Source organism: Camelus bactrianus, chromosome 11 (assembly GCF_048773025.1).
Source record: "Camelus bactrianus isolate YW-2024 breed Bactrian camel chromosome 11, ASM4877302v1, whole genome shotgun sequence".
In the NCBI taxonomy this organism is placed as follows: Eukaryota; Metazoa; Chordata; class Mammalia; order Artiodactyla; family Camelidae; genus Camelus; species Camelus bactrianus.
The window spans coordinates 45,656,361-45,684,282 of NC_133549.1; the positions used below are offsets into that span (position 1 = coordinate 45,656,361).

General features: G+C 36.5%; 2 protein-coding genes and 1 pseudogene across 5 annotated transcripts in view; 1 reads left to right on the plus strand and 2 right to left on the minus strand.

Moving 5' to 3' along the window:
- LOC123613150 (uncharacterized) overlaps nt 1-27,922 on the plus strand; it is a 129,340-nt gene that overhangs the window by 61,328 nt on the left and 40,090 nt on the right. For all 4 annotated transcript variants that reach the window (XR_012510195.1, XR_012510193.1, XR_012510194.1 and 1 more), the window contains exon 3: nt 12,065-12,159. The gene's annotated coding sequence lies outside the window, so the exon portion shown is untranslated. The remainder of the gene's footprint in view (nt 1-12,064; nt 12,160-27,922) is intronic.
- Nucleotides 12,097-27,914, minus strand: LOC105081896 (cytochrome P450 2C8-like). Its single transcript, XM_074373115.1, has 7 exons — nt 27,736-27,914; nt 26,733-26,969; nt 25,118-25,362; nt 24,929-25,062; nt 23,277-23,418; nt 19,934-20,121; nt 12,097-13,263 (listed from the first exon to the last, which is right to left on the minus strand). Exons 1-7 carry the CDS (start codon nt 27,912-27,914, stop codon nt 13,180-13,182), a joined length of 1,209 nt encoding a protein of 402 aa, XP_074229216.1. The 3' UTR covers nt 12,097-13,179.
- LOC123613143 (large ribosomal subunit protein eL32-like) lies at nt 20,110-23,105 on the minus strand (annotated as a pseudogene).

Sequence of the window (27,922 nt, forward strand, 5' to 3'; positions counted from 1 at the left end):
CACCAAGTCCCTGGCAACCACATCTTTTTCCTGTGTCCATAATTTTCCCTTTCCCAGAAAGTCATATATTTGGAATCCCACTATGCAGTCTTTAGATTGGTTTCTCACACTTAGTAATTTTCATAAGGTTCTTCCATGTGTTTTCACGGTTTGATAGCTCATTTCTTAAAACAAAACCAAACCAAAGTAACATTCATTTGTATGCGTGTACTACAATTTGTTTATCCATTCACCTATTGAAGACATCTTGGCTGTTTCCAAGTTTTGGCAGTTATGAATAAAGGAAGTATAAACTTTCATTTGCAGGTTTTTATGGGATATAAGTCTTCAACTCATTGGGTACATTTTACATTTTGTTCTGTGATCCATTTGAGTTAACATTTGTGAAAGGTGTAAGATTGTGTGGGGGTGGATTGGAGAGAGAGAGAGAGAAAGGATATTCAGTAGTTGGAAAAAATTCATCAAAAAGACCCTGTCTCCACTGTATTTCTTTGCCCCTTTGTCAAAGTTCACTTGACAATATTTTTGTCTATTTCTGGACTCTTCTGTTCCACTGATCCATTTGTCTGTGCTTTCATCAGTACCACACTGTCTTGATCACTGAAGCTTTACAGTAAGTCTTGAAGTCAGATAGTGTCAGTGTCAGTGTCAGTGCTCTGGCTTTGTTCTTCTTCATTATTGTGTTGGCTCTTCTGGGTCTTTACCTGTCTACATACACTTTAGAAAAGATTGTTGATATCTAAAAAAACAACTTGCTGATATTTTTATTGGGATTACATTAAATCTGTAGATTGGAAAGAACTGATATCTAAACAATATTGAGACTTCTGTTGTTTAGTTCCTCTGATTTCTTTCATCAGAGTTTTATAGTTTTCTTCAACTATAACTTGTACAGATTTTATCAGATTTATATCAAAGTATTTCAGTTATTTGTCAAATAATGATGAGAGGTGACATCTTGCCTTACACCTGATCTTAGCAGGAAAGCTTCTAGTTTCTCACTTTAACAATGATGTTAGCAGTGATTTTTTTTTTTTTTGGTAGATGTTCTTTCTCAAGTCAAAGAAGTTTCCCTCTATTCATAGTTTGCTGAGAGTTTTGTCATGAGTGAGTTTTGAGTTTTGTCAGATGATTTTCATACATAATATAAAATGTTGTGATACATTCATTGACTTTCAAATATTGAACCAGTCTTGCATACCTGGAATAAATCTTACTTGGACGTTGCTGGATTTGGTTTGCTAATATTTTGCTGAGGGTTTTTGCATCTAAGTTCATGAGAAATACTGGTCTCTGCTTTTCCTCTTTTATACTGTTTTTGTCTGATTTAGGAATTAGGCTAATGCTCACCTCATAATATGATTCAGGGAGAATGTCCTCTACTACTATATCCTGAAAGAGATTGTAGAGAGTTGTTAGATAGAATTCACCTGTGAACCCACCTTGGCGTTGTAATTTTTCTTCTATAACAATTATTAATTCAATTTATATAATAGAAAAAAAGCCTATTGGATTATCTATTTCTCCTTGAGTTTTTACATTTGTGTTTTATTAAGGTCAGAACACTTAACATAAGTTTTACCCTTAATAACACATTTTTAAGTGTACAATGCAGGTTTGCTATCTATAGGCACAATGTTACAAGGTAGACATCTAGAATATATTCTTCTTGTATAGCTGAATTTTCATACCCATTGATTAGCAACTAACCCTTTCTCCTACTCTCCATCCCCCAGCAACCACCATTTAATTCTTTTAATCTAAGAATTTCATTATTTTAGGTACCTCATATACATGGAATCATGCAGTATTTGTATTCTGTAACTGACTTAAGTTGACTTAGGGTAATAACTCCTCGTTCATCCATGTTGTAACATATTACATCAATTCCTAATTTTTTAAGGTTGAATAATATTCCGTTATATGTATATATTACATTTTCCCCATTGTTCTTTCGTTTTATTCTAACATTTTTTTATTGAGTTACAGTCATTTTACAATGTTGTGTCAAATTCCAGTGTACGGCACAATTTTTCAGTTCTGTATGAACATACATATATTTATTGTCACTTTTTTTTCACTGTGAGCTACCACAAGATCTTGTATATATTTCCCTGTGCTATACAGTATAATCTTATTTATCTATTCTACATATGCCTGTCAGTATCTACAAATTTTGAACTCCCAGTCTATCCCTTCCCACCACCCTCCCCCTTGGCAACCACAAGTTTGTATTCTGTGTCTGAGTCTGTTTCTGTTTTGTATGTATGTATGTATGTATGTATGTATGTATGTATGTATGTATGTATTTATTTATTTTAGATTCCACATGTGAGCAATCTTGTATGGTATTTTTCTTTCTCTTCTGGCTTACATCACTTAGAATGTCACTCCAGGGACATCCATGTTGCTACAAATGGTGTTATGTTGTTGGTTTTTATGGCTGAATAGTATTCCATTTTATAAATATACCATATCTTCTTTATCCAGTAATCTGTCAATGGACATTTAGGCTGTTTCCATGTCTTGGCTATTGTAAATAGTGCTGCTATGAACATTGGGGCGCAGGTGTCTTTTTGAAGTAGGGTTCCTTCTGAATATATGCTCAGGAGCGGGATTCCTGGGTCATATGGTAAGTCTATTCCTAGTCTTTTGAGGAATCTCCATACTGTTTTCCAGTGGCTGCACCAAACTGCATTCCCACCAGCAGTGTGGGAGCGTTCTCTTTTCTCCACAGCCTCTCTGGCATTTGCCATTTGTGGACTTTTGAATGATGGCCATTCTGACTGGTGTGAGGCGATACAGCATTGTAGTTTTGATTTGCATTTCTCTGATAATTAGTGATATTGAGCATTTCTCATGTGCCTATTGATCATTTGTATTTCTTCCTTGGAAAATTGCTTGTTTAAGTGTTCTGCCCATTTTTGGATTGGGTTTATTTTTTTCTTATTAAGTCGTATGAGCTGCTTATATATTCTGGAGATCAAGCCTTTGTCAGTCTCTGTAGGCCCCCAGCTGAAGGCTCTAGAGAATAAACCATGGGCTGAACTGATAAACAAGCTGTGAGGAATGTCACGTATCGAGGCTGGATAAGAAATGGCCTACTTAATGTATCCAGTATGGATGGCTGGATAGCCAGTGACGGGTAAGATCCTCAGAGGAGGACAACCTAAGACAGGCACAGCTGGCTGGATAAGAGATGGCCTACTTAATGAAGTTTCGTGACGAACTTTCTAACAATCTGTCCTTGATCATGTAACATCCTGTGCCTACTACAGGAGCTTGGGGACCTAAATAGCTTAAGATTATTAACATTGTTATAACTTAGATGATATGTGAGGCACCATGCATGTCCTATATAAATCCTTTTCTGAAAATCAATAATCAGAGAACTGCTTCGCTTCTCTCCACACGGTGTTCGTGTGTACATGATATCGCGCCACCAACAGTTTTATCTTTTGCAAAAATTTTCTCCCATTCTGTAGGTTGTCATTTTGTTTTACTTATGGTTTCCTTTGCTGTGCAGAAGCTTGTAATTTCATTAGGTCCCATTTGTTTATTCTTGCTTTTATTTCTATTGCTTGGGTAGACTGCCCTAGGAGAGCATTTTTGAGGTGTATGTCAGATAATGTTTTGCCTATATTTTCTTCTAGGAGGTTTATTGTATCTTGTCTTATGTTTAAGTCTTTGATCCATTTTGAGTTGATTTTTGTATATGGTGTAAGGGAGTGTTCTAGCTTCATTGCTTTACATGCTGCTGTCCAGTTTTCCCAACAACATTTGCTGAAGAGACTATCTTTATTCCATTATATATTCTTGCCTCCTTTGTTGAAGATTAGTTGACTAAAAGTTTGTGGGTTCATTTCTGGGCTCTCTATTCTGTTCCACTGGTCCATATGTCTGTTTTTGTATCAGTACCATGCTGTTTTGATTACTGTAGCTCTATAGTATTGTCTGAAGTCTGAATTCTCCAGCCTCTCTTTTTCTTCAGTAATGCTTTGGTAATTCTAGGTCTTTTGTGATTCCATATAAATTTTATTATGATTTGTTCTAGTTCTATGAAATATGTCCTGGGTAATTTGATAGGGATTGCATTAAATCTGTAGATTGCCTTGGGCAGTATGACCATTTTAACAATATTGATTCTTCCAATCCAGGAGCATGGGATATCTTTCCATTTTTTTTTAAGTCTTCTTTAATTTCCTTAATCAGTGTTTTATAGTTTTCCATGTATAAGTCTTTCACCTCTTCGCTTGGATTTATTCCTAGGTATTTTATTACTTTGGGTGCCATTCTAAAGGGGATTGTTTCTTTACTTTTTTTTTTTTTTCTGTTGATTCATCATTAGTGTAAAGAAATGCAACTGATTTTTGAACGTTAATCTTGTAACCTGCTACCTTGTTGAATTCTTCGAGTAGTTCTGGTAGTTTTTGTGTGGACCTTTTAGGGTTTTCTGTATATAGTATCATGTCATCTGCATATGTTGACACTTTTGCCTCTTCTTTTCCAATTTGGATCCCTTTTATTTCTCTCTCTTGCCTGATTGCTGTGGCTAGGACTTCCAAGACTATGTTGAATAGGAGTGGTGATAGTGGGCATCCTTGTCTTGTCCCAGATTTTAGTGGGAGGCTTTTGAGTTTTTCACCGTTGAGTACTATGCTGGCTGTAGGTTTGTCATTTATAGCTTTTATATATCCATTGATTAGCAACTGACCCTTTCTCCTACTCTCCAGCCTCCAGCAACCATGATTTAATTCTTTTAACCCAAGAATTTCATTATTTTGAGTACCTCATATACGTGGAATCATGCAGTATTTGTATTCTGTAACTGACTTAAGTTGACTTAGGATAATATCTCAACGTTCATCCATGTTGTAACATACTACATAAATTCCTAATTTTTTAAGGCTGAATAATATTCCATTATATGTACATATTACATTTTCCCCATTGTTCTTTCTTTTATTTTTGAAATTTTAAAGGATTTTTTTCATTGAAGTATAGTTGATTTACATTATTTTATTAGTTTCATGCATACAGCATAGTGATCCAGTATTTTTAGAGAATATACTATGTTAAATGTTATTACAAGATAATGGCTGTAATTCCCTTTGCTATAAAATATATGCTTGTTGCTTTTTATTTTATAATCTTAGTTTGTATCTCTTAACCCCATTCTAATTTACCCATCCCACATTCCCTGTCCCCACTGGTAACCACTAGTTTTTTTAACAGGTTTGTGAATCTGTTTCTGTTTTGCGTACATATTCATTTGTTAAATACCACATTTTCCCCATTTATCCATTGGTGGAACAGTTAGGATTTTCCACATCTTGTCTATATTGAATAATGCCAACTCAAATATAAAAGTGTAATATCTCCTGAATATCCTAATTTCAATTATTTTGTTAAATAGTCAAAAGTGGAATTTCTGGGTTACATGGTAATTCTATTTTTAGTTTTTTGATGCAACTCTATTCTGTTTTCCATAGAAGCTGCACCATTTTGTATTCCCATGAACCGCATACATGAGTTTCAGTTTCTTCACACCCTTGCAACACTTGTTTTCTTTCTTTTTATAATATCCAGCCTAACAGGTGTAAGGAGGTATCTCATGGTGGTTTTGATTTACATTGCTCTGATGATCAGTGATGTCGAGCACCTTTTCATATACTTGTTTGCCATTGCTGTTTTTCTTTGGATATACAACTCTTCTAGTCCTTTGCCTGTTTTTAAATTGGATTAATCCTTTACTATTGAGTTGTAAGAGTTTCTGTATATGTTGGAGATTAATGTCTTATCAGATATGACTTGCAGATATTTTCTCCCATTCTATATGTTGCCTTTTAACCTTATTGATTGTTTGTTTTTGTGTAGCTTTTTGTTTTTATATAGTCCCACTTGTCTAAGTTTGCTTTTGCTGCCTGTGCTTTTAGTGTCATATCCATGGAATCATTGTCAAAACTATCATGAATCTCATACTGTACGTTTTCTTCAGAAAGTTTATAGTTTCAGGTCTTACATTTAGTCTTGAACCCATTTTTAGTTGCTTTTTGTGTGTGGTGTAAGATAAGGTCTAATTTGATTCTTCTGCACGTAGATATCTATTTTTCCAGGATTATTTGTAGAAGAGACTCTTCTTTGCCCATTGTGTAATCTTGGCATACTTGTCAAAGTTTAGGTGACTCTATAAGCTTGGATTTATTTCTGAGTTCTCTAAACTGTTCCATTATTCTGTGTCTATTTTTAGGTTAGTCTAATAAGGTGGGGTTTTTTTCCAATGGTGTGTTTTTTCAGTTATGGTGTGTCAATTTCTGGTTTACAGCACAACTTTCCAGTCATGCATATACATACATATATTCTGTTCATATTGTTTTTCATTAAAGGTTTTTAAAAGATATTGAATATAGTTCCAAGTTTTTAATTACTATAGCTTTGTAATATATTTTGAAATCAGGACGTGTGATGCCTTCAGACTTGTCCTTCTTTTTTGAGATTGCATTGGCTATTTGGAACCTTGTGGTTCCTTACGAATTGTAGGATTGTTGATTTCTATTTCTGTAAAAAAAATTATTAGTATTTTGATAGATACTGCATTGAAATGTAGATGGCTTTGTGTAGTATGGACCTTTTAACAGTATTAATTCTTCAAATTTATGAACTTGAAATGTCTTTCCATTTCTTTGTGTCTCAGAATTTCTTTCAGCAATGTTTTGTATTGTACAGTGTATAATCTTTTCATTTCCTTAGTTATTTCTACCATATCAGTATTTTCCATGCTGCTATAAGTGGTGTTGTGTTTCTAATTTTCATTACACATGGTTTATTGTTAGTGCATAGAAATGCAACTGATTTTTGCATGCTGACTTTATGTCCTGAAAATTTACTAATTTACTTATTAGTTCTAATGGGTTTTTAGGTGTAGAATCTTTATTTTTTTGTGTATAATACCATGTCATCTCCGAACAGATATAATTTTAGTTCTTCCTTCTGATTTGAATGCCTTTTATTTCCTTTTATTGCCTACTTTCTTAGCAAGGACTTCTAGTGTGATGTTGGACATCAGCTGTGTGATCCTTCCTTGATCCTGTTCTTAGAGAGCATTCAGTTTTTCACCACTATGATGTTATGTCTCAGTTTTCATATAGCCTTTATTATTCCTGGTTTGTTGAGTGTTTTTATAATGAAAGGGTGTTGAATGTGATCAGATGCTTTTTCTACAGCTATTCAGATGATCATGTGATTTTTATGCTTCGTTGTTCTAATGTAGTGTATCACATTGTTTGAATTTTACATGTTGAACCATCCCTGCATCAGAGGGATAAATGCCACGTAGCCATGACGTATGATACTTCTAATGTGCGGTTGAGTTTGTTATGCTAGTATTTTACTGAGGATTTTTGCATATGTCATCATAAGGAATATTGATCTGAACTTTTCTTTCTTGTGGTGTCTCTGTCTGCCTTTGGTATCACAGAATTGCTGGCTTCATAAAGTGAATTTGAAAGTGTTCTCTCTTCTCTCTCTTTTTTTTTAATTGAAGTATAGTCAGTTTACAATATTGTGTTAGGTTCTGGTGTACAGCAGCATGATTCACTTAGTATATGAAAAGGGATATTTCATTATATACATTCCTTTTTCATCATAAGCTATTACAAAATATTGAATTTTCATTAGAAGGTATTACAAGGTATTGAATGTAGTTACTGGTGATATACAGTAAGACCTTGTTGTTTACCTATTTTATATATAGTAGTTAGTATCTGCAAATCCGGAACTCCCAATTCATCCCTCTACCACCACCCTCTTTGCCCCTTGGAAACTGTAAGTTTGTTTTCTATGTCTGTGAGTCTTTCTGTTTTATGAATAAGTTCATTGGTGTCCATTTTTAAGATTCCACATATAAGTGATATCATGTGGTATATTTTTCTTTCTCTTTCTGGATTACTTCACTTAGTAATACAATCTCCCGGTCCATCCATGTTGCTGCAAATGGCATTATTTCATTCTTTTTTATAGCTGAGTAGTATTCCATTGTATACACATGCCACAACCTCTTTAACTAGTCATCTGTTTATGGACATTTATGTTGCTTCTGTGTCTTGGCTATTGTAAATAGTTTTGCTATGAACATTGGAGTGCATGTATCTTTTCAAATTAGAGTTTCCTGTGATTATATGAACAGGAGTGGGATTGCTGGATCATATAGTAAGTCTGTTACTCACTTTTTCATAAATCTACGTTCTGTTTTTTTTAATGGCTGCACCAAACTACATTCCTACCACATTCCCTTTTCTCCACACCCTCTCCAGCATTTATTGCTTGTGGGCTTTTTAATGATGGCCATTCTGACTGGTGTAGGGTAATACCTCATTGTAGTTTTGATTTGCATTTCTCTGATAATTAGCGATATTGAGCATATTTTCACTTGCTTATTGGCCATTTATATCTTCATTGGAGAGATGTTTGTTTAGATCTTCTGCCCACTTTTTGATTGGGTTTTTTTTGTTATTGAGTTTTATGAGCTGTTTGTATATTATAGAAATTAAGCCCTTGCTATTTGCATCATTTGCAAATATTTTCTCCTATTCTATAGGTTATCTTTTTGTTTCCAGTTTTCTTTGCTGTGTAAAAGCTTATAAATTTCATAAGGCCCTATTTGTTTATTTTTGCTTTTATTTCTATTGCCTGTGTAGACTGCCCTAGGAGAACACTGCTGAGATTTATATCACAGAAAGTTTTGCCTATGTTTTCTTCTAGGAGTTTTATAAAGTCTTGTCTTATGTTTAACTCTTTAAGCCATTTTGAATTTATTCCCATATATGGTCTTCTGGAGTGTTTTAAGTTCACTGATTTACATGTGGTTGTCCAGCTTTCCCAGCATCATTTGATCAAGAGGCTGTCTTTTCTCCGTTGTATATTCTTGATTCCTGTGTCGAAGATTAACTGACCATTTTGTCAGTGTTTATTTTATATATTTTGTGCTTTGGCATTGTGTATATATATATTTATAGTTATTATATATTCATGGTGGATTGATCCCTTTATGAATGTATCACATTCCTCCTGTCTCTTGTAACAATTTTTGACTTAAAGTCTATTTTGCCTAATTATAGTGATCCCTCTCTTGCAACTACCATTTGCTTAGGGTACCTTTTTCCATCTATATGCTTTCAGCCTGTGTGTGTCCTTAAATCTGAAGTGAGATTCTTTTAGAGAGCACAGAGTTGGATATTATTTTTTAAATCCATTCAGTGATTCTAAGTCTTTGGTGAGTTTAATCCATTCACATTTAAAGTAACTATTGATAGGAACTGACTGACTATTGTGATTTTGTTCATTATTTTGTTTGTCTTATAGATTTTTGTTCCTATTTTCCTATCCTATTGTATTCTTTGTTTTTCCTTCTTTTTTGTATATTTTGATTCCTCTATTTTTTTCCTTTATATAACACCTACAAGTTTTTTGTGGTTACTATATACTATAGGACTTAAGTAAAATATCTTATAACAGTCTATTTTGAGCTGATAACAACTTCAATCACATACAAATTTCTACACTTTAAATACCCCCCAGTTTATGTGATTAATGTCACAATTTATATATATTTACATTGTGTATCTGTTAACATATTTTTACTTATACTTAATGTTAATACTTTGTTGTTTATCTTTTATATTAAAAATGCCATTTTGTACCACCATCACATAATACAGTATTCTGTAGTTTTCTATATATTTACCTTTACAAAAGGGTTTTGTTCCTTCTCATACTATCATGTTGCTGTTTATGGTGCTTTTATTTCAGGTTGAAGAACTCCCTTTAACATTTCTTGTAAGGCAGTACAAGTGATGAAGAATATTTTGTTTTGTTTGTGTGGGGAAATTTTACCTCTCCTTCATTTTTGAAAGAAGGTTTTGATGAGTATAGGTTCTAGGTTGGTTCTTTTGTTCAAGAACTTTTGAGTATATTTTCTCATTCTCTTCTGCAAAGTTTCTGCTTAAAAATCTGTGGATAGTATTTAGGGGTTTCCATGTTAAGTGACAAATTTCTTTCTCTTGCTGCTTTCAAAACTCTCTCATCATTGAATTTTGGCAACTTGTTTATAGTATGTGTCAGTGTGAGGGTTTTTTTCTTTTATTTGAGGTTCTTCATATGTCATGATTTTTATGTCCACTTCCTTCCCCAGATTTGGGAAGTTTTCCTCCTTTGTTACTTTGAATAAGTTTTCTAGTCCTTTCTCTCTTTCTCTTCCCTTTAGGACTCCTATGCTGCATATATATTGGTCATCTTCATGGTGTTCCATATGTCCCTTAAACTTTTTTCTTTTTCCCTTCTTACTTTTTCTCTGCTGACTGAATAATTTCCAGTAACCTATCTTGTAGTTCACTGTTTCTTCTGCTTGATCTAGTCTGTTACTGAACACTTTATAATGAGTTTTCAGTTCAAATACTATATTCTTTAGCTCTGTTTCTGTTTGAGACATTTAAATTGTATGCCTTTTTGTTGAAATTCCTGCATCATTTTTAATTGTTCACCTAACCCCAGTGATGATCTTTATGACTGTAAATATCTTTCAGTTAAATCATAAATATCCTGTTTTCATTTTCCTTGACATTCTGCATTACTGTCTGCACATTAGACAGTCACTTCTCATAGTCTTCACTAACTAGTCTCTTGCAGGAGAATACCACCAAGCAGCTTATCCAAAGATTTGGAAGGTCTCTCAAACTTGCATCTAGTCTAGCTTGCTTTTTTGTTTTAGCCATCCTCAGGTTCCTCAAGTATGCTGAATTCTGTCAGTACTCCAAAATAAGTAAGACAAAAGCCAGTTCCTCATGAAACCACCCCAAAAGTCATTAAAGTTTGGAATGCTAGAGGTGGATGCCAACTCATTTGCTCCTCAGGAGGAGGGAACTAGGGGATTTCTGCTCAAAGATGGCACTTTGCTGGGGTTGGTAGTTACCTGGAGAGTGTGTCTCGGCTTTTCTTTCTCATTTGATGTGGCTGGATTCACATTCTTTAAGAGTACTGAAGTCTTTCAACTAGTTTCTGGATTTTTGACTATGAAATTGTTCATGTGTTGCTTTGAATCAATGTGTCCACCGAGGGAAGGAGAGTTGAGAGCTTCCTATTATGCCACGTTACTAATGTTACTCCTTCTTGTAAGATTGTGTACTTAACTTAATTGAAATGGGCAGTTCCTTATCAAATTGGTGGACAAGAGTTGTTAATACTATTCCTTTATTATCCTTTTTAATGTCTGTGGCATCAAAGCAGTGGCCCCTCTCTTAATTATAGCTTGTGTAATTTGTGTCTTCTTGATCTTGGGGGGATAGCCTGGCTAAGGGCTTATCAATTCTATTGAACTTTTCAAAGAATCTGCTTTGGTTTCTTTTTCTTTCTTTTTTTTTTTTTTTCTAGTGATTTCCTGTATACAGTTTAATGGTTCCTGTTCTGATTTTCAATTGTGAGTTTCTCTGGCTTACTTTGAATTTAACTCCTACCACTGACCTCAATATTTCCTTATAGGGTGAAACAATTTCCTTCATGTTCAAATCTAAACCTCAAGTAACTCTAGGTGACATTTATCCAAGGGAGCTTTTCTATTCTTGGTCCCTTTATTCTTCTCTGTGCATATCATTACCAGCATGACCTCTTTAATTTTTTTCTTTTATTTCTTAATTGCAATGTGCACAAAAGAAGGAAAGTCTGAGAACTGGCTCATCAAATTATAATTTTTATTAAGATTATACACAGGGGAAATGGCTTGCATTGGCATAATCTACTCATTCTGTTCTATTTTGTATTGTGTGTAGTACTATGTATATAGTACTACTTAGTATTAGAGAAGTGCTAGCATACATGGTGGCCAATACAGATGTTACAGAGTATGAAGAATAGCACATACACTTCTGAGGTGAAACTGCATGATGAGAAGAGGATTGATCAGAGAAGGCATTCAGGAAAGACTGACTGGAAAAAAGTGAACAATACCCCACATGAGAGGGAGTTGAAAACAATAGCACTGAAAAAGGCATATGATCTACCTTCCCTCACACAGGAATGAAGCAGAGCTCGTAAGGAGGTGGCACAGAAGCCAGCCCATTGACAACTGGGGTGATGTCAATGTCCTTTGAGTCAACCACAGATTTCAAGGTAAAGTTTTGTAAAATTGTGGTTAGGAATAAAAACAGCTCCATGCGGGCCAAGCTCTCTCCTACACAAATACGTTTTCCTGAAAATAACAAACACAGAGAATACATATTCCTTGAACACTGTGTTTCTGGATGTCAGAAAGAGACGATGCAGTAACTATTTGATGAATGGTTGAATGGAAGACAGGATCATTGAATAGACACATGGACAAAGGGTTGACATACATGCTATGCACCTAACATCTCATCTAAATAGGTATCCTTCTTTCAACAAGTATTTATTGAATATTAGCACTATGCCAAGCACTGTATTAATATTCTTACATTAATACTGCAATTTCATATTTTCAAGTTTCTATCATCTTTTTCTAGAAACACACATATAGTCATTACATTTTCTGTTCCTGGTCTAATGGTCTCAACATCTTTCTTTCCATTCCTCACAGCCTCTGTTCTCTGCTCTAAGTATACCTGCTCTTCATCAATCTCCAACATACCCTGAAGTTTCAAGTTTTATAACACATGGTTCTTTTGGGCTAATAAGATGCACTTCTTTTTTATGTTCACTATCTAGCTTAAGTTTTATTTCTGAATTTGAAAGAACTGGGTTATCTTTCCAAGGTCGAGTAATTTAGCCCAATAATGAGGATGTATCATGGGGAGAGACAGTGTGTGTATTGGGACTGTTGCTCCACATCATGGACAAAGAGCATTTCTACTAGCCCCAGAGTAAGAATTATGTAAGTCCTATCTGATCTCCAGATGGCATCTTGTTCTCTGAAGTACTAAAGGAAATAGATTTTTGTTACCTGCTGAGAAAGCCATGAAGTAATTACACTTCTTAAAGTTGCCACTCTCATCCAGGAAGTGGCCAAGGTCAAACACCTCTGGGTTGGGGAATTCTTTGTCATCATACAGTACAGAAGTTAGTGACATTAATGTCTATGCCCTGGAAAGAACAGATGAAAAGAAACTGAAGTATGAAAAAGACATGGAGCTAAAAAGAAATGCTGCAGATCATTTAGTCCAATCTTGTGATCCCTTGCCATTTGGTTCTGTAAGAATGAAGTCTTGAGCCACTATAGTTGGTGACCTCCAGCACACCCTGAAAAGAGTTAAGAGTGGAGATCAGGAATGAGGCACTCTGTGCCCTGGGAAACCTGGCAGAAGAGGACTTCAGATAGATATTTTAAGGAGAAAAATTTCATGAGCCCTATTTCTTGCATCTTCTCATATCTAGTTAGATACTAAAAACATTAATGACGACACCTCCTCATGAATAGCAGCAAGCAAACCTCTGCCAAAATGTAGCTCAATTGCAGGTATCCCCTTCACCAGAATTGTGTGTACTGATCTCCTCCCATCCCTAAATCTTGGGAGCAGTTCCTCAGAGCCTCAGAGGTATCTCCTGGGCTGTAGTTCTCATTTTACCCAAAATAAAACTTAACTTGTAACTCTCAAGTTGTGACTTTTTCTTTTTCTTTTCAGTCAACAGATCTATAGATAGGGAATCCTAGGTCCACAGAAGGGCAGTGGCATTTTGAGCCAGACATACTCAGTAATAAACAAGGATAAGTTTAAGACTAGTGTCAGGATGTTGCTAAAGTGATCTTCAGTAGCATTTGGAGTACTGAGAACATGGGTCCTAGGGTGCCAACCTTATGAATTCATTCTGCTAATCACCAAGTTTGGACACTGGTGTACATTCCCACCATCTGTTTTATTTTTTTCACTTCAATTTTCACTCATCTCATAGGTGGATTATGGCTTCAAATGAAGTCTCTATTGGACTTGAAATGTCTGGAATTGTCTGTTTATAGTGCTACTGTAAATAGACATCTGAGCTAATGAAAAATAACCTCTTGAACCCACAAACTTTTGGTCAACTAATCTTCGACAAAGGAGGCAAGATATACAATGGAATAAAGACAGTCTCCTCAGCAAATGGTGTTGGCAAAACTGGACAGCAGCATGTAAATCAATGAAGCTAGAACACTCCCTTACACCATACACAAAAATAAACTCAAAATGGATCAAAAACATGATAAACCTCCTAGAAGAAAATATAGGCAAAACATCATCTGACATACATCTCAAAAATGTTCTCCTAGAACAGTCTACCCAAACAATAGAAATAAAAGCAAGAATAAACAAATGGGACCTAGTGAAACTTACAAGCTTCTGCACAGCAAAGGAAACCATAAGTAAAACAAAATGACAACCTACAGAATAGGAGAAAATTTTTGCAAAAGATGAAACTGACAAAGGCTTGATCTCCAGAATATATAAGCAGCTCATACGACTTAATAAGAAAAAAACAAACAATCCAATCCAAAAATGGGCAGAAGACCTAAACAAGCAATTCTCCAAGGAAGAATGATCAATAGACACATGAAAAAATGTTCAATATCACTATCAGAGAAATGCAAATCAAAACTACAATGACGTATCACCTCACACCAGTCAGAATGGCCATCATTCAAATGTCCACAAATGACAAATGCTGGAGAGGCTGTGGAGAAAAGGGAACTGCTGGTGGGAATGCAGTTTGGTGCAGCCATTGTGGAAAACAGTATGGAGATTCCTCAAAAGACTAGGAATAGACTTACCCATATGACCCAGGAATCCCACTCCTGGGCATATATCCAGAAGGAACCCTACTTCAAAAAGACACCTGCACCCCAATGTACATAGCAGCGCTACTTACAATAGCCAAGACATGGAAACAGCCTAAATGTCCATCAATAGACGACTGGATAAAGAAGATGTGGTATATTTATACAATGGAATACTATTCAGCCATATAAAAATGACAACATAACGCCAATTGCAGCAACATGTCCCTGGAGAATATCATTCTAAGTGAAGTAAGCCAGAAAGAGAAAGAAAAATACCATATGAGATCGCTCATATGTGGAATCTAAAAACAAAACAAAACAAAAATACAAATCAGAAACAGACTCATAGACAGAATACAAACTGTGGTTGCCAAGCGGGTGGGGGGTGGGAAGGGACACACTGGGATTTCAAAATGTAGACTAGATAAATAAGATTATACTGTTTAGCACAGGGAACTATATACAAGATCTTATGGTAGCTCACAGAAAAAAAAAGTGACAATATATATATATGTTCATGTATAACTGAAAAATTGTGCTCTTCACTGGAATTTGATACAACATTGTAAAATGATTATAACTCAATAAAAATGTTTAAAAAAAAGATACTGTATAGCACAGGGAAATATATACATGATCTTGTAGTAGCTCACAGCGAAAAAAATGTGACATTGAATACATGTATGTTTATGTATTACTGAAAAATTGTGCTCTACACTGGAATTTGACACAAAATTGTAAAATGACTATAACTGAATTTAAAAAAATGTTAAATAAAAAAAGAAATTGAAATTGAAAAATAACCTCTTCTTGCTAATAACAATAAGTACAGTAACAAATATTAGTGTTTATCATTGCCATGCAGATAGTGTATCTTAAAAATACAAGGTACACTTATTATAGATTAATCTTAGATTTGAAAGGATGATAAAATTAGTGGAATCATTTCACAATAATTCTGCTTAGGATCTTTAATTTAGACAAGTTTTATCGATTAATGCTAAAATTGTTGGGTGATTGTTTGAAAAATATGCTACTCACAAAGCCTTACAGTACCATGCAGTAGATTTTTATTAAGTGTAAAGAAAATGACCTCTGCCACAGAGAAATCTGGCATATCTTACTTTATCATGTGAACAACACTGCAAAACCAATAATAGCATAAGTGACATTATGTGCCCCCCACCTCCCCACTGAACTTCAGTGGGACATACAAAGCACCCATGAGGTTCTCTTACTAAATCGTAACTGGAATCTATCTCTAGAAAACAATTGCACAAAACCAGCCTGAGGAATAATTATGTATGACTACTAAACTCTTCACAAAGTTAAGAGTACTGAAAAAAAAAAAATGGAGAACTGATAACAGGAGATTGAAGGGAAAAGGTAACCAAATTATATGCTTGTTCCTGGGCTGGCTATTGCTTTGCAAAGAAAAAGAAGCCATAAAGGTTATTGCAGGAAAATTGGGAAATTTTAAGTATAGGCTGTACATTAGATAATATTGTATCCATGGTAACACTTAAATATAAATGCTACTATTGTTCTCCATACAAAAATCATTGCTGAGATAAACATACTGAAGTAGTGAGGATTTGATGGATTTATAAATGGATGTTAATGGAAATAGTTTTCTCGTACTGAGTTATGGGGAAGTCATTCTGGCTTATACATGATTTAACTTGAATTTTATCTTAACTAACACTGCCTGTTTATAGCCTATCAAACATACACTGTTCGTCTGCTTTAATCACTAAAGAAAAGAGTACATTGGCCAGAAATAAATAATATCCATGTTAAAAATCGAGAGTAAATTCCTCCTTTCCTTGGATGCCAGTGCTTGAACTCCTTCAATGATCAGACTCCCTGTGCAGGTGTGCAGGTGCCACAGCCATATGCCTCACTGTGTATGTGCTGATCTGTTTTTTTGTTTTGTTTTTAAATCTTGAAGGAATATATTCCTAGGTTGTTTGATGTTCTTTGTTCTGACAACATAAGAAACTGCTGAAAACCATGCTTCTCCAGAGCAGTTCCTCAGAGTTATCCAAGAGGCTGCTTTTGGGCTATAGTTCTCAGTTTGGCTCAAATAAAATTTTTGTCTATTCTTATTATAGATTGTTTTTTGATCGTTTCCATTATCATTGCAAAACTAGATAGATACACAAATTTTGTATGTTACATATATATGCATGTGTTTTAAACATTTTTAGGTTTTAGAAATATTTAATGCATACTTAGGAAAATGTCTATCCCCTAAGTTTGTCATATAAAAGTTTGTCTGATTCTGTTTTTGATATTATTCCCTTTTATATATTTATACAAGTAATATATGAAAATCTTTCAATAAGATACAAAAGTTAATAAATTTTCATCAATGTTGCTTGAACAGCTGGATATTCATGAAAAAATAAAAGAAGCACAACCATTACTCCACAACATAAGTAAAAATTACCTGAATGGATAACAATCTACATGTAAGCACTTATAAAGTTTTAGAAATAGATAAGGGTAAATCTTTGGGACCCTGTGCTGGAAAATATTCTATAGATAACCACCCCCCCCAAAATCTACCCACAAATCAATCTCAAAGCATTGCATAGAGTTCTATTAGACAAACTGTCTTGGATATAGATAACTAACAATCTGTATGCAAGTACACCCTAATATGTGTTTTTGTACAGACCATGATCTAAGCACTTTTAATTGAAAAGAAATCAAGGGAAATAAGATTTTGTGACATACAAAAATTACAAGAAATCTAAATTTCAACTTCCATAAAGACTGATACACAGCCATACTCGTTTAAGAATGTCCTATGATTGCGTCCATGCTACAACGGCACTGTGTACGAAAGTGTACAAAGGCATCAGACATTTCAAGTTCTTAAATTCTGAAGTATTTACATTCTGGCCCATTATAGAAAAGGTTTACCAACTCCTGTCTTGGGCCATTATCTCCACCTTCCTCAGTGGCTCCAACCTTAAGTAGCAGAAGTCATCTATTTGGTAAAAGGGTAGAATCAGCCACCCAACGTTCATATTTCTACACTGGGATGTCCATGCAGAGGGGAATGGTCATTCCCAATATGTGCATTTGGAACACGCAAGTGACAACGTAACTGTCATTTCCTGATTTAGTGGATGTGAGAAGGGGTCAATCCCATTCTGATTTCTAATTCATTGTTTCCCATTTACTCAGAAATAAGAAGAGAAACAGGTTTGCTTAATTATTACCTTAGACTCCAATATTAAAAAAAATTTTTTTCTCATTGTGTCCTTTGGTGAAAAAGTAGTGTACCTGAAGTGCTAACTCTTATACCAAATCTGTGATCATTGAGACATGTCCCATAATCTCTTACTAAACTCATCAATTCGTTTCCTCCAAAGATTGGCATTAAGTTGCAGCCTTACAAATCTCATTACTTACTTTCCCCCCAAAAATACAAACTTTAGTTATATTATTTTTCAATTTTAATAGTAACATGTCTTGACTTCAAGTGGATAAGAGTAGCCTGTAGCATGCCAACTAGAAAGTCTGAATATATAGAGAAACTGTGTGTTGGAAAGAATTAGAAATCTGCTAAAATGAAAATGTGTCTCAGTAGTCCATAGTTAAGAGTTCTCGGAGAGGCAAGCTGACATCTGAACTTGATTTTAATCTGTGTCAATGTCCCAGTTATACTCAAAACAGAAGGTGTTACATGTTTCTGACTGCCTAGTAGGAGAGGGATGAACCGTTTCTGGAAGAAGATAAATATCTCTGAAACTCTGTAATTCTTTTCATTTACAATAATTGATATTTAACCAAAAGTTATTGGGCATTTCAAAGACACAACTAAGTGGCCACAAGTAGAAGAGGGGAACACAACGAAATACACCCACATTAGGGAACATTTCTCACCTGACTTCATGATGCCAGCACTACCTAGATAACAGAAATGTAAGGAGAAGATTTTCAGAAAGAAAAATTGTAGACCAAAAATCTCTTATGAATATAAACAGAGAGGTCCTGAACAAGATGTAACAAATCAAGTCCAGCTGTGTGTGTATATACTTATGTATATTTAGTAGGAAGAGTGAGGCCAGAATACACAACATACCAGTAGTTGCAGATATCGATATGAAAAAAAGTTGTGCATTCATGAGCAAAAAAAAAAAAAAAAATCATTAAAAATGAGAGGGCAAATTTCCCTAATCTGATAAAAAAAATAAGAAAATGTACATAATACCTCATTCTCAACAGTGAGATGTTAACCCCCACTCTCCTACAGACTAGAAATAAAACAAAGATATTAACCCAGATAGGAGAACAACATATAGAGAAATTGCGGTTAATCTAGAGACAATTTTGATGTAGAATAGATTAACAAGATTGTACTGTGTAGCACAGGGAAATATATACAGGATCTTGTGGTGGCTCACAGCGAAAGAGAATGTGACAATGAATGTATGTACGTTCATGTAGAACTGAAAAATTGTGTTCTACACTGGAATTTGACACAACATTGTAAAATGACTATAACTCAATTAAAAAATGTTTATATATAAAAAAATCTAGAGACATTTTTGGTAATTATTTAAAATTAAGCAAGGTTGCTACATACAAAGTCATCAAAATGAGAAATCAATCATATTTCACAGTCCAGTTAAAAGAATGGAAAAGGCATTTAAAAAAATTTGTAACAATAAGCACCTTGGGAAAACTAAATGAAAGATATGCAAGCCAATGCACCAAAAAAATTATTGAAAAAATTAAAGAAAGCCTTTCAAAATTAGTAGTATATCATATTTAGTAATTGAAAAATTCAATGTGTCATGATGTGTAGTCTTTACAAATAGAGCTAATGTCACCCTGATAAAAATTCCAGCAGTGTGTTTTGGTAATCAAACAAATTCACTTGGAAACGTGAACACCTGAGATTATCTAAACAATATAAAAGGAGCAGAACAAATCTGGAAGACACTCACTGCTGGGTGTCAAAACCCGTTATAAAGTTTTGTGAACTAAACTGGAAACAACAAAAAATCCATCAAGATGACATATATATGACTTTTTTTTAACTTTTCTCATCTTCTTAGAGCTCATAGAGGATTCACCCACACTGTGAAAATGGAACTTCAAGACCACTGAGGTCAGTGTAAGAGAAACCAGTCTTACCTTGGGGATGAGGTAGTTTCTGAATTTAATGTCACAGGTCACGGCATGAGGTATGTTGGTGGGGACGAGGTCAGTGTATTTCTGGATCTCGTGCACCACAGCATCCGTGTAGGGCATGCGGCTCCTGTCCTGCATGCAGGGGCTCCGGTGTCTGCCAATCACATGGTCAATCTCTTCCTGGACCTTAGCTGATAAGAGACAAGCAAGACTGATGGAAAAAGAGAAAAATGCATTTCATATTTGCATACCAATTCAGGGATAAATGAAACCTCATGACAGTGTCCCCACATCATTACAAACATCCATTATATGCCCAGAAATGTACCTTAACATACAGAATTGCCATAATATAGATAGATGTAAGTCTCCTACAAGCTAGACCCAAGATACAGTTACAGGTACCATGTATTAGAATACATGATAATACAAAGAGAAATGATGAAACACTTCAAATATAAACAACATATGTCAAGGAATTACTGTCTCTGCAGAAGAAAAACAAGAATCAAATATTAATTTTATATCAAAATAATACAGGGGTTGAGAAGTCACATTATAATTATGTGTTTCCATGTATTTGTGTATTGTGTGTGTGCAGTTTGCAGTGGTACTCTCTTCATCCTCCAAGTGCCAGATGCCACCACTTTCAGCATTCTAGCAGTTTATTCAGAAGTTTATGTCCTATTTATAACAACTTTCTGTTTCTATTTCTTACTTACAGGTTTTTAAACAATATCTGATTTCCTGGTATGAGACTTGGGAATTTACATCTCCATCCCCACCTCATGCAAAATGCAACCACACACACTCACAAATCCCTTTAGTCCAATTCCCCAATATATTTAGACTACAATTTCTGGCTGTTAGAATATTCATTTTAACATCATTCTAACTCCATAAATAATGGTCCCTGTTAAGACAACTATGATCATGCTTCACTTTTGGTACTCTCTTGGACTTAGCCTTGTCTCTTTAGTTTAATTTGTAAAATGCTGTATCTTGATTTAGAATCAGAATTAATTCCAAACACTGAGATAGATGCTTCAAACTCCTAATAATCATTCCCCTAGTTTTATGAAACCCCAATCAGAATCCTCTCTTTTGTTCATGGTGTGCCGCCTCACACCTGTGTTAGCCACCTAATCTATTTGGAAATGGATATTGTCGAGAACTGGTATCTAGCAACTGCCCTGACACTTTCATTCTCCTTCTTGAGTTTTCCAAATTCCTGCAGCCCATGACTTCCTCTAACATGACTTCAGGCATTTGAATGAAAAAAGGAAAAGAGGGGGAAAGTTTTGTCAAACTAAGAGGCCTGAAAATACCCTCTTTTTATTAACACACAGTTGGATAGTTGCTCTTGAGATTTTCGATGCTGTTGTGAATCCTAATCTTTTGTATATGACCTGATATATGTAACTGAAAATTTTTGTGATTGTCCCTTTTACCGAGTGTTCTGAAATTTCATGACTCTTTGTCTTAGGGTGGATGTTTTAATTTTGTTCACTTTGCTATACGTATTGAAAGAATTTACTATCTACATGACAAAAGTTGGAGGTTGCTTCTCCAGAGTATTCACTCTGGTGTTTTTCCTCTGGTTGCTAAAATTTAGGAAGCAGGATGGAGAAAGGAGCTAAGAGTCTCTGCATTCAAGAAGTGGATTCTTACCTAACTTTTCTTTTTTTCCCCCCAGCTGTGTACCTCACACTTTCCCCTACCTCTGCCCAGTGCCCCTGCATGTAGGACCTCTTAGGTTCAGTTTCTCTAGAGAGTAAACCTCTCTCATTCTACTGGGGGAAAAGTCACCTGATGAAAAGGGTTGTCAAAGGGACATGTTGGGGAGAGCTACCTTTATCAGCCTATTTCTCCCTCTGCCACCTCTGAAACTTGATACTTACAAATGCTGAGCCTTACAGGATTGCAAGGACACAAGTGACTTTTCCTCACTGTGGAACCTCCTCTTCTGACATTAAGGTCACAGCTTCATCCTCTCTGCTGACTTCATTATCACCCCTCAATATGCTCTCTGTGTTTCAGAAATTTGTTGGAGATTTGCTGGCTGTTTCTTGACCTCCGCTTTTCCAACTTTAAAAGGCTAATGCTCATTTATCATAGCTTATATTCATTGCAGTGGGATCCGACACAGGGCAAGATAATGTATGTTTCTAAACAGGTGTGTAATCATAACTCGTTAAAGGTTAATTTTTAACAAAAAGTTCTTTGTGAAAGACAAAATTATTGACCTCTCAAAATTCTTATTTTGGCAATAACCACTTTTCTGGAAGCAACCTTCTGGAGTAATAAAATTCCTTTATACACATATCAGTTTTTTGTGAATCTAATTTTTTTTTTTTTTTTTTTTAGTTTCATGGTTTTATTAATACAAATACAATGTGCACGAGCTGTCTATTTGTTTTCTTCACTGTGCAGCCTGGCATTGGGATTGGTAACTCTGATGGCCAGCTGGGCTGCTCTTTCCACAATGGCTTTGCGGTTCTTGGAGGAGACATTGTAAGCAATCTCAGCACAGTAAGATTTGTCGCACATCAGCAGCACTTCAAGCTCCTTTACGTTGTGGACCAGGAACTTGCGGAAGCCGCTGGGCAGCATGTGCTTTGTTTTCTTGTTGCTCCTGTAGCCAATGCAGTGCATCAGGATCTAGCCCTTGAACCTCCTGCGCACCCTGTTGTCAATTCCTCTGGGTTTCCGCCAGCTCCTCTTAATTTTGACATACTAGTCTGACTGGTGCCAGATGAACTTCTTGGTCCTCTTTTTAAGGATCTTGGGCTTCACGAGGGGGTCTGAGGGCAGCCATGATGCCAACCAGGAGATGGCTGCCACCTCTGTAAGTAGCGCCAAGGAAGAGAGAGCTGTGAATCTAAACTTTTAAAGCACTTACCATGCTGTACAAATTATCTCAGGAAGCCTCACTAAAATTCTAGGATTTCCACTTATGCTTCAAGAAGGAGAGATTTCATTTTCCCTGCCTTGGCATTAGGACACTGCATTTTGAGAATGAGGACAGATCAAAGTGACCTTTATAATAAAACCAAGATGTACTTTCAGGCCAAGTCATGCAGGTTGTGTCTGCTACTAATAACTTCCCACAAAATCCAGATGCTGCTTTGTTGATTCTGCTACTGCCCACAGTGTATTCACTCTTCTCAGTCATCCTCCCATATTATGTAAAGATGTCCCATTAGTCTCCCTTCATTAAATTAGAAAAAAATTAAGCTGTTCAAATAGATTTAAATACTTCTCTAACAGAAACAAGGTAGGAAGCATTCCCAGTCTCTTTCCAATATCTCTTCTGAAATCACCCTGCCCACCATGTTGGTCATACCTGTGACCTCTGGGTGCTTCAGCAGGAGGAGGAGACCATATCTCAGAGTGGTGCTCGTTCTCTCTGTCCCAGCTCCAAACAAATCATTTACAGTGAATACCAAGTTTTCAGTTGTATACTCCAGTTGTTGATTATCCTTTTCCTAGGAATGATTCAATAAAAAATTACAAAGCATATAAAAAAGATGGTAAGTATGGCCCATTAACAGGCAAGAAAAGAAGCTGACACAAATCATTCCTGAGGAAGCCCAGACATCTGACTTACTAGATAAAAGTCTTGAGATACACGTCTTAAATATACTCAAAGAGCTGAAGAAAATTATGTACAAGAACTAAACAAAATCAGAGAAAATGTATGAAGAAGTGGGGAATAGCCATTTGCAGCAACATATATGGACCTGGAGATACTCATTCTAAGTGAAGTAAGCCAGAAAGAGAAAAATACCATATGATGTCACTCACATGTCGAATCTAAAAAAAAAAACAAAAACAAAAACAAAAAGAAGCAAAGAAATAAGAGGACACTAATGAACTCATCTACAAAACAGAAACAGACTCACAGACATAGTAAACAATTTTATGGTTACCGGGAAAGAGGGAGTGGGAAGGGATAAATTTGGGAATTTGAGATTTGCAAACGTTAACCACTATATATAAAAGTAGATTAAAAAACAAATTTATTCTGTATAGCACAGGGAACTAAATTCAATATCTCTTAATAGTCTTCAATGTAAAATAATATGAAAACAAAAATATATATATGCATGACAGGGACATTATGCTGCACACCAGAAATTGACACATTGTAACTGACTATACTTCAAAAAAAGAAAAAGTGGGGAATAATGAGAAAAGTATTAAAAAAGGAAATCAAACAAAATCTGGAGCTAAAAAACACAATACCTAAAATAGAAAAAAAAAAAATTACCAGAAAGTATCAACAACACTTGAGGAAGCCTAAGAATCAGGTTTGCTAGTTTTTCAGCAAACCTAAAGACAGGACAACAGAAATTTCCTGTGTGAATATCAGAAAGGAGAAGGAATGAAGAAAAATGAAAAGAGCTTAAGGGATCTATGGAACTCAATCAAGAGTACCAACATCCACTTTATGGGAATCCAAGAAAAGAGAGAGGGAAGGAACAGAAAATAAATATTTGAAAAAAGAGTGGCTGGGAATTTCCAAAATTTGGTGAAATATATGAATCTATGGCTCCAAGAAGCTAAACAAACTCCGAGGAGGATAAATCCAAGCAGACTCAAAGGAAGGCATATTTTAAACTCTCAAAAGCCAAAGCAAAACAATGTTTAAAGCATCAAGAGAGAAGTGACTCATTGTGTACAAAGGATCCTCAATAGGATAATAGCTCATTTTTCTACAGATACTGTGGAGACCAGAAATCAATGCCTCACCATCCAGTAGAGAAGCTGCCTGAAGACCCCTGGACCCCACAGCTGCCCCTGGATACAGCCCTGCCCACCAGAGGGCCATGGACCTGGCCCCGTACACCAGTGCACTGGCACTAAACCCAGAACCCCAGGGCCCTGCAGCCAGAGACCACAGGACCAAGCAAACCCACAAGGATCAGGCACCAGTCCCAGAATCCCTGGCCCTATCCACCAGCAAGCCTCCTCTAGCCTCAGGATCAGCCTTACCTGCCAGAGAGTGAACTCTGCTGTAGGACACTGACAGCCCGACAGCATGCAGACCCAGCTCACACACCAGCAGGCCAGCACCAACCCTGGGAAAGGCTGGGCCCCAGCCCTGCCCACCAGTAGGCCACCACAAGCTTCAGGACACCCCAGAACCCACAACCTGCTGTGTCAGGAACCAGCCCCACCTACCAGCATTCCCACACCAGCTCTGCGATTCCTGGTGCCCATAACCAGTCCGCAGGACCCAGCTCTGCCCCCCTAGGGGCACAGCAGTAGCCTCAGGACCTGGCTTCACCCTCCAGTGCTGGGCGCCAGCCTGAAATCTCCTGAACCCCCATTCTGCCCACCACTCGGCCGGCACTAGCACCGGAGACACCAGGGGTCCACAGCAAGCCACCTCCTGATAAAGCCCAGCCAACCATGGCCGATAGCCTCTGCACAAGGCAGGGACAGGCAACCAACTAGACTGAGGGGCAACCAAGCCCAACAGACAGACCGTAAGTCAGCCCACCACAACTAAAGGACCAACGCAGCCTACCTAAGGGGAACTATGCAGCTCTAGTGACAAAATGCAGTGTGCTGCTGGGACACTTTGGACACCTCCTTCAAAAGGCCATTTCTTCAACGTCAGGAAATATAATCAACCTACCAGACACACAGAGAGAAAAGCAGCAAGTTGGGGAAAATGAAGTGACAGAGGATCATGTTCCAAACGAAGCAACAAGATAAAGCCACAGAAGGACCAAATGAACTTTCATTTTAGCTAGATTGGTAGAGGCTAATTAGGAAATCCTTGGATATTTCTTAGTCTGTATTGACTGACAGATAAAATCTGCTTTGCTATTTTTCCTTTACTTTTAAGGAATTTTAAAGCAGGTTAATTTGTAACATAAGCTGAAAATCAGTCATTGTGACAAACACGTTACAGGTCATTACACCTGGCAATGAGAGGTACATGATTACCATACATTTGTTACCATAATCCAGTAAGATTGGGCAAAGTTCCCAAATTGAAAACAGAGCCAAATTTCACTTAGCAAAGGCTAAGGTAAGCAGGTAAGGTTTAAATCTAGTTAAATAAAATATTTTATAACTTGCTACTTTGCAGAATTATGATGTAGCAAGAGTTTATTCAAAATGTATAAATCAATACAGTGAGTACTGAGTTACAGGAAATAATAAATACTGATATTTAAAAAATAGTGCTGTCCTTATAGAGAAATCATAATTGATGAGAATTGCACTAAGGTATGCCGAACAGATTAAAACCACAGATGGCATTAGTACTGACCAGCACAATAGGCCTGGTCCCTGGAAATAACTCTGAAATGTGCCTGTGAGGCAGAACATGTAAATACAGTCCAATTAAGTGAAGGCACATGTCACTTGTTTCATGCTCCATAAGAGTGTGAGGAGGTCATTTCTACCATGTCCATTTAATAAGTATTCCCTGGTGAAATGCTCTGGAATAGATAACCTACATTTATGCTATAGGAAAAACATTGTTCTCTAATTAATTCAGGAAATGACTCAAACTTTCCTTGTGATTTCTGATTTGAACACAACCAAAGTGCAAGAGAGAGTATGATTAAATGACCTTTATATCCACACTGTGTGCACTGTCATAGTGGACACACACAACAAGCACAGACACACAAAAGCCCCCTTGGTGCTCTCAACTCTTTCCCTCCTCCACACAAGTGCTGACAACCACTACCCATATGAAAGATATGGCTGCCTCTGAAATGTTTCCAAGGACGTCACTGGAGGATAGAGCATTCATCAGAGTTAGCACAGAAATCACCCACCACTGGTTTTTCTCAACTCCTCCACAAGGCAGTGGGCTTCCTCCTGAACATGGTCCTCAATGCTCCTCTTCCCTATCCCAAAATTCCACAGGGTCGTAAGGGAGAACCGCCGTATCTTCTTCCATCTCTTTCCATTGATGAACACGATTCCTACTAGGAGGGAGGTCCTAGGGAAGGAGGAGTGAGCTGACACTTGCCAGCCTTGTGGTTGTGCCAAGCTCTGCTGGGGGGCTCTTCAAATTCCTCTTTTATACCCTCCCCACACCCATTATCAGTGCTGAACGTGCACACCTACCAAGTCCTTTACCAGTTCTTTCAATCACTGGGTGACTACCTCTTCCAGAAAACCCCTCTCCCAGATCAGTCAGTTTCCTTCATGGCTTTGTATCCAAGCACCACCACAGTGGGCTTCATGCCTAAATACACAGTGAACACAGGGCCAAGACTTTTGAGAGCTGGGAATGAAGATATAACAATAACAGAAGTCACTATTTGATAATATATTGGGCATGATGCAGAACATATTATCATACTACTTTTATGTTTTATATCGCCACATACAATCTAAAATATTTCTGAATCTGTAAATATGATAGTGGTTATTACAGATCCTACTTATATGTGGCCTCAGTGTCCTAGGCAATGACCAGAGTAACCGGGTCATAGATTACAATTAATCCTTACAGGTTTACTTATCCCACTTATAAATAAACAACTGAGGCCAGGGAATTCCGGTTCATTTCCAGCGTCCCATGGCTACCATACAGAAGATTCAAATCTAAAATCTTACTCAACCTCTGATTCTTAAACAACACATCAATCCTCAAGGCCCAGCTTTGGACCAACACCCAGCTGACTGCTTCAGAATCACCTGTACAGCTCACCCCTGAGGATTCTGATTTCCTCGCCCTATGGTGACGCCAGAATACTATGTTTAAAAAAATAAATTCAGATAATTCTAATGCTCAGCCTAGTCTGAGATCTGCTGGCATTACTAACATAGAAAGACAGCAAGCATCAAAGAAGCCATGCAGGACATGCAGCATCTCATGGAACAACAGTATCTTCCATCCTGCAGCCTTCATGGGGTACAGGCGGCAGCTTCGTGCAGAATCCACATGAACACTGTTACCACCAATTGGGCCCTGACTGATTACTCCTCTCTTCCATTCACTCATGCTGGTCC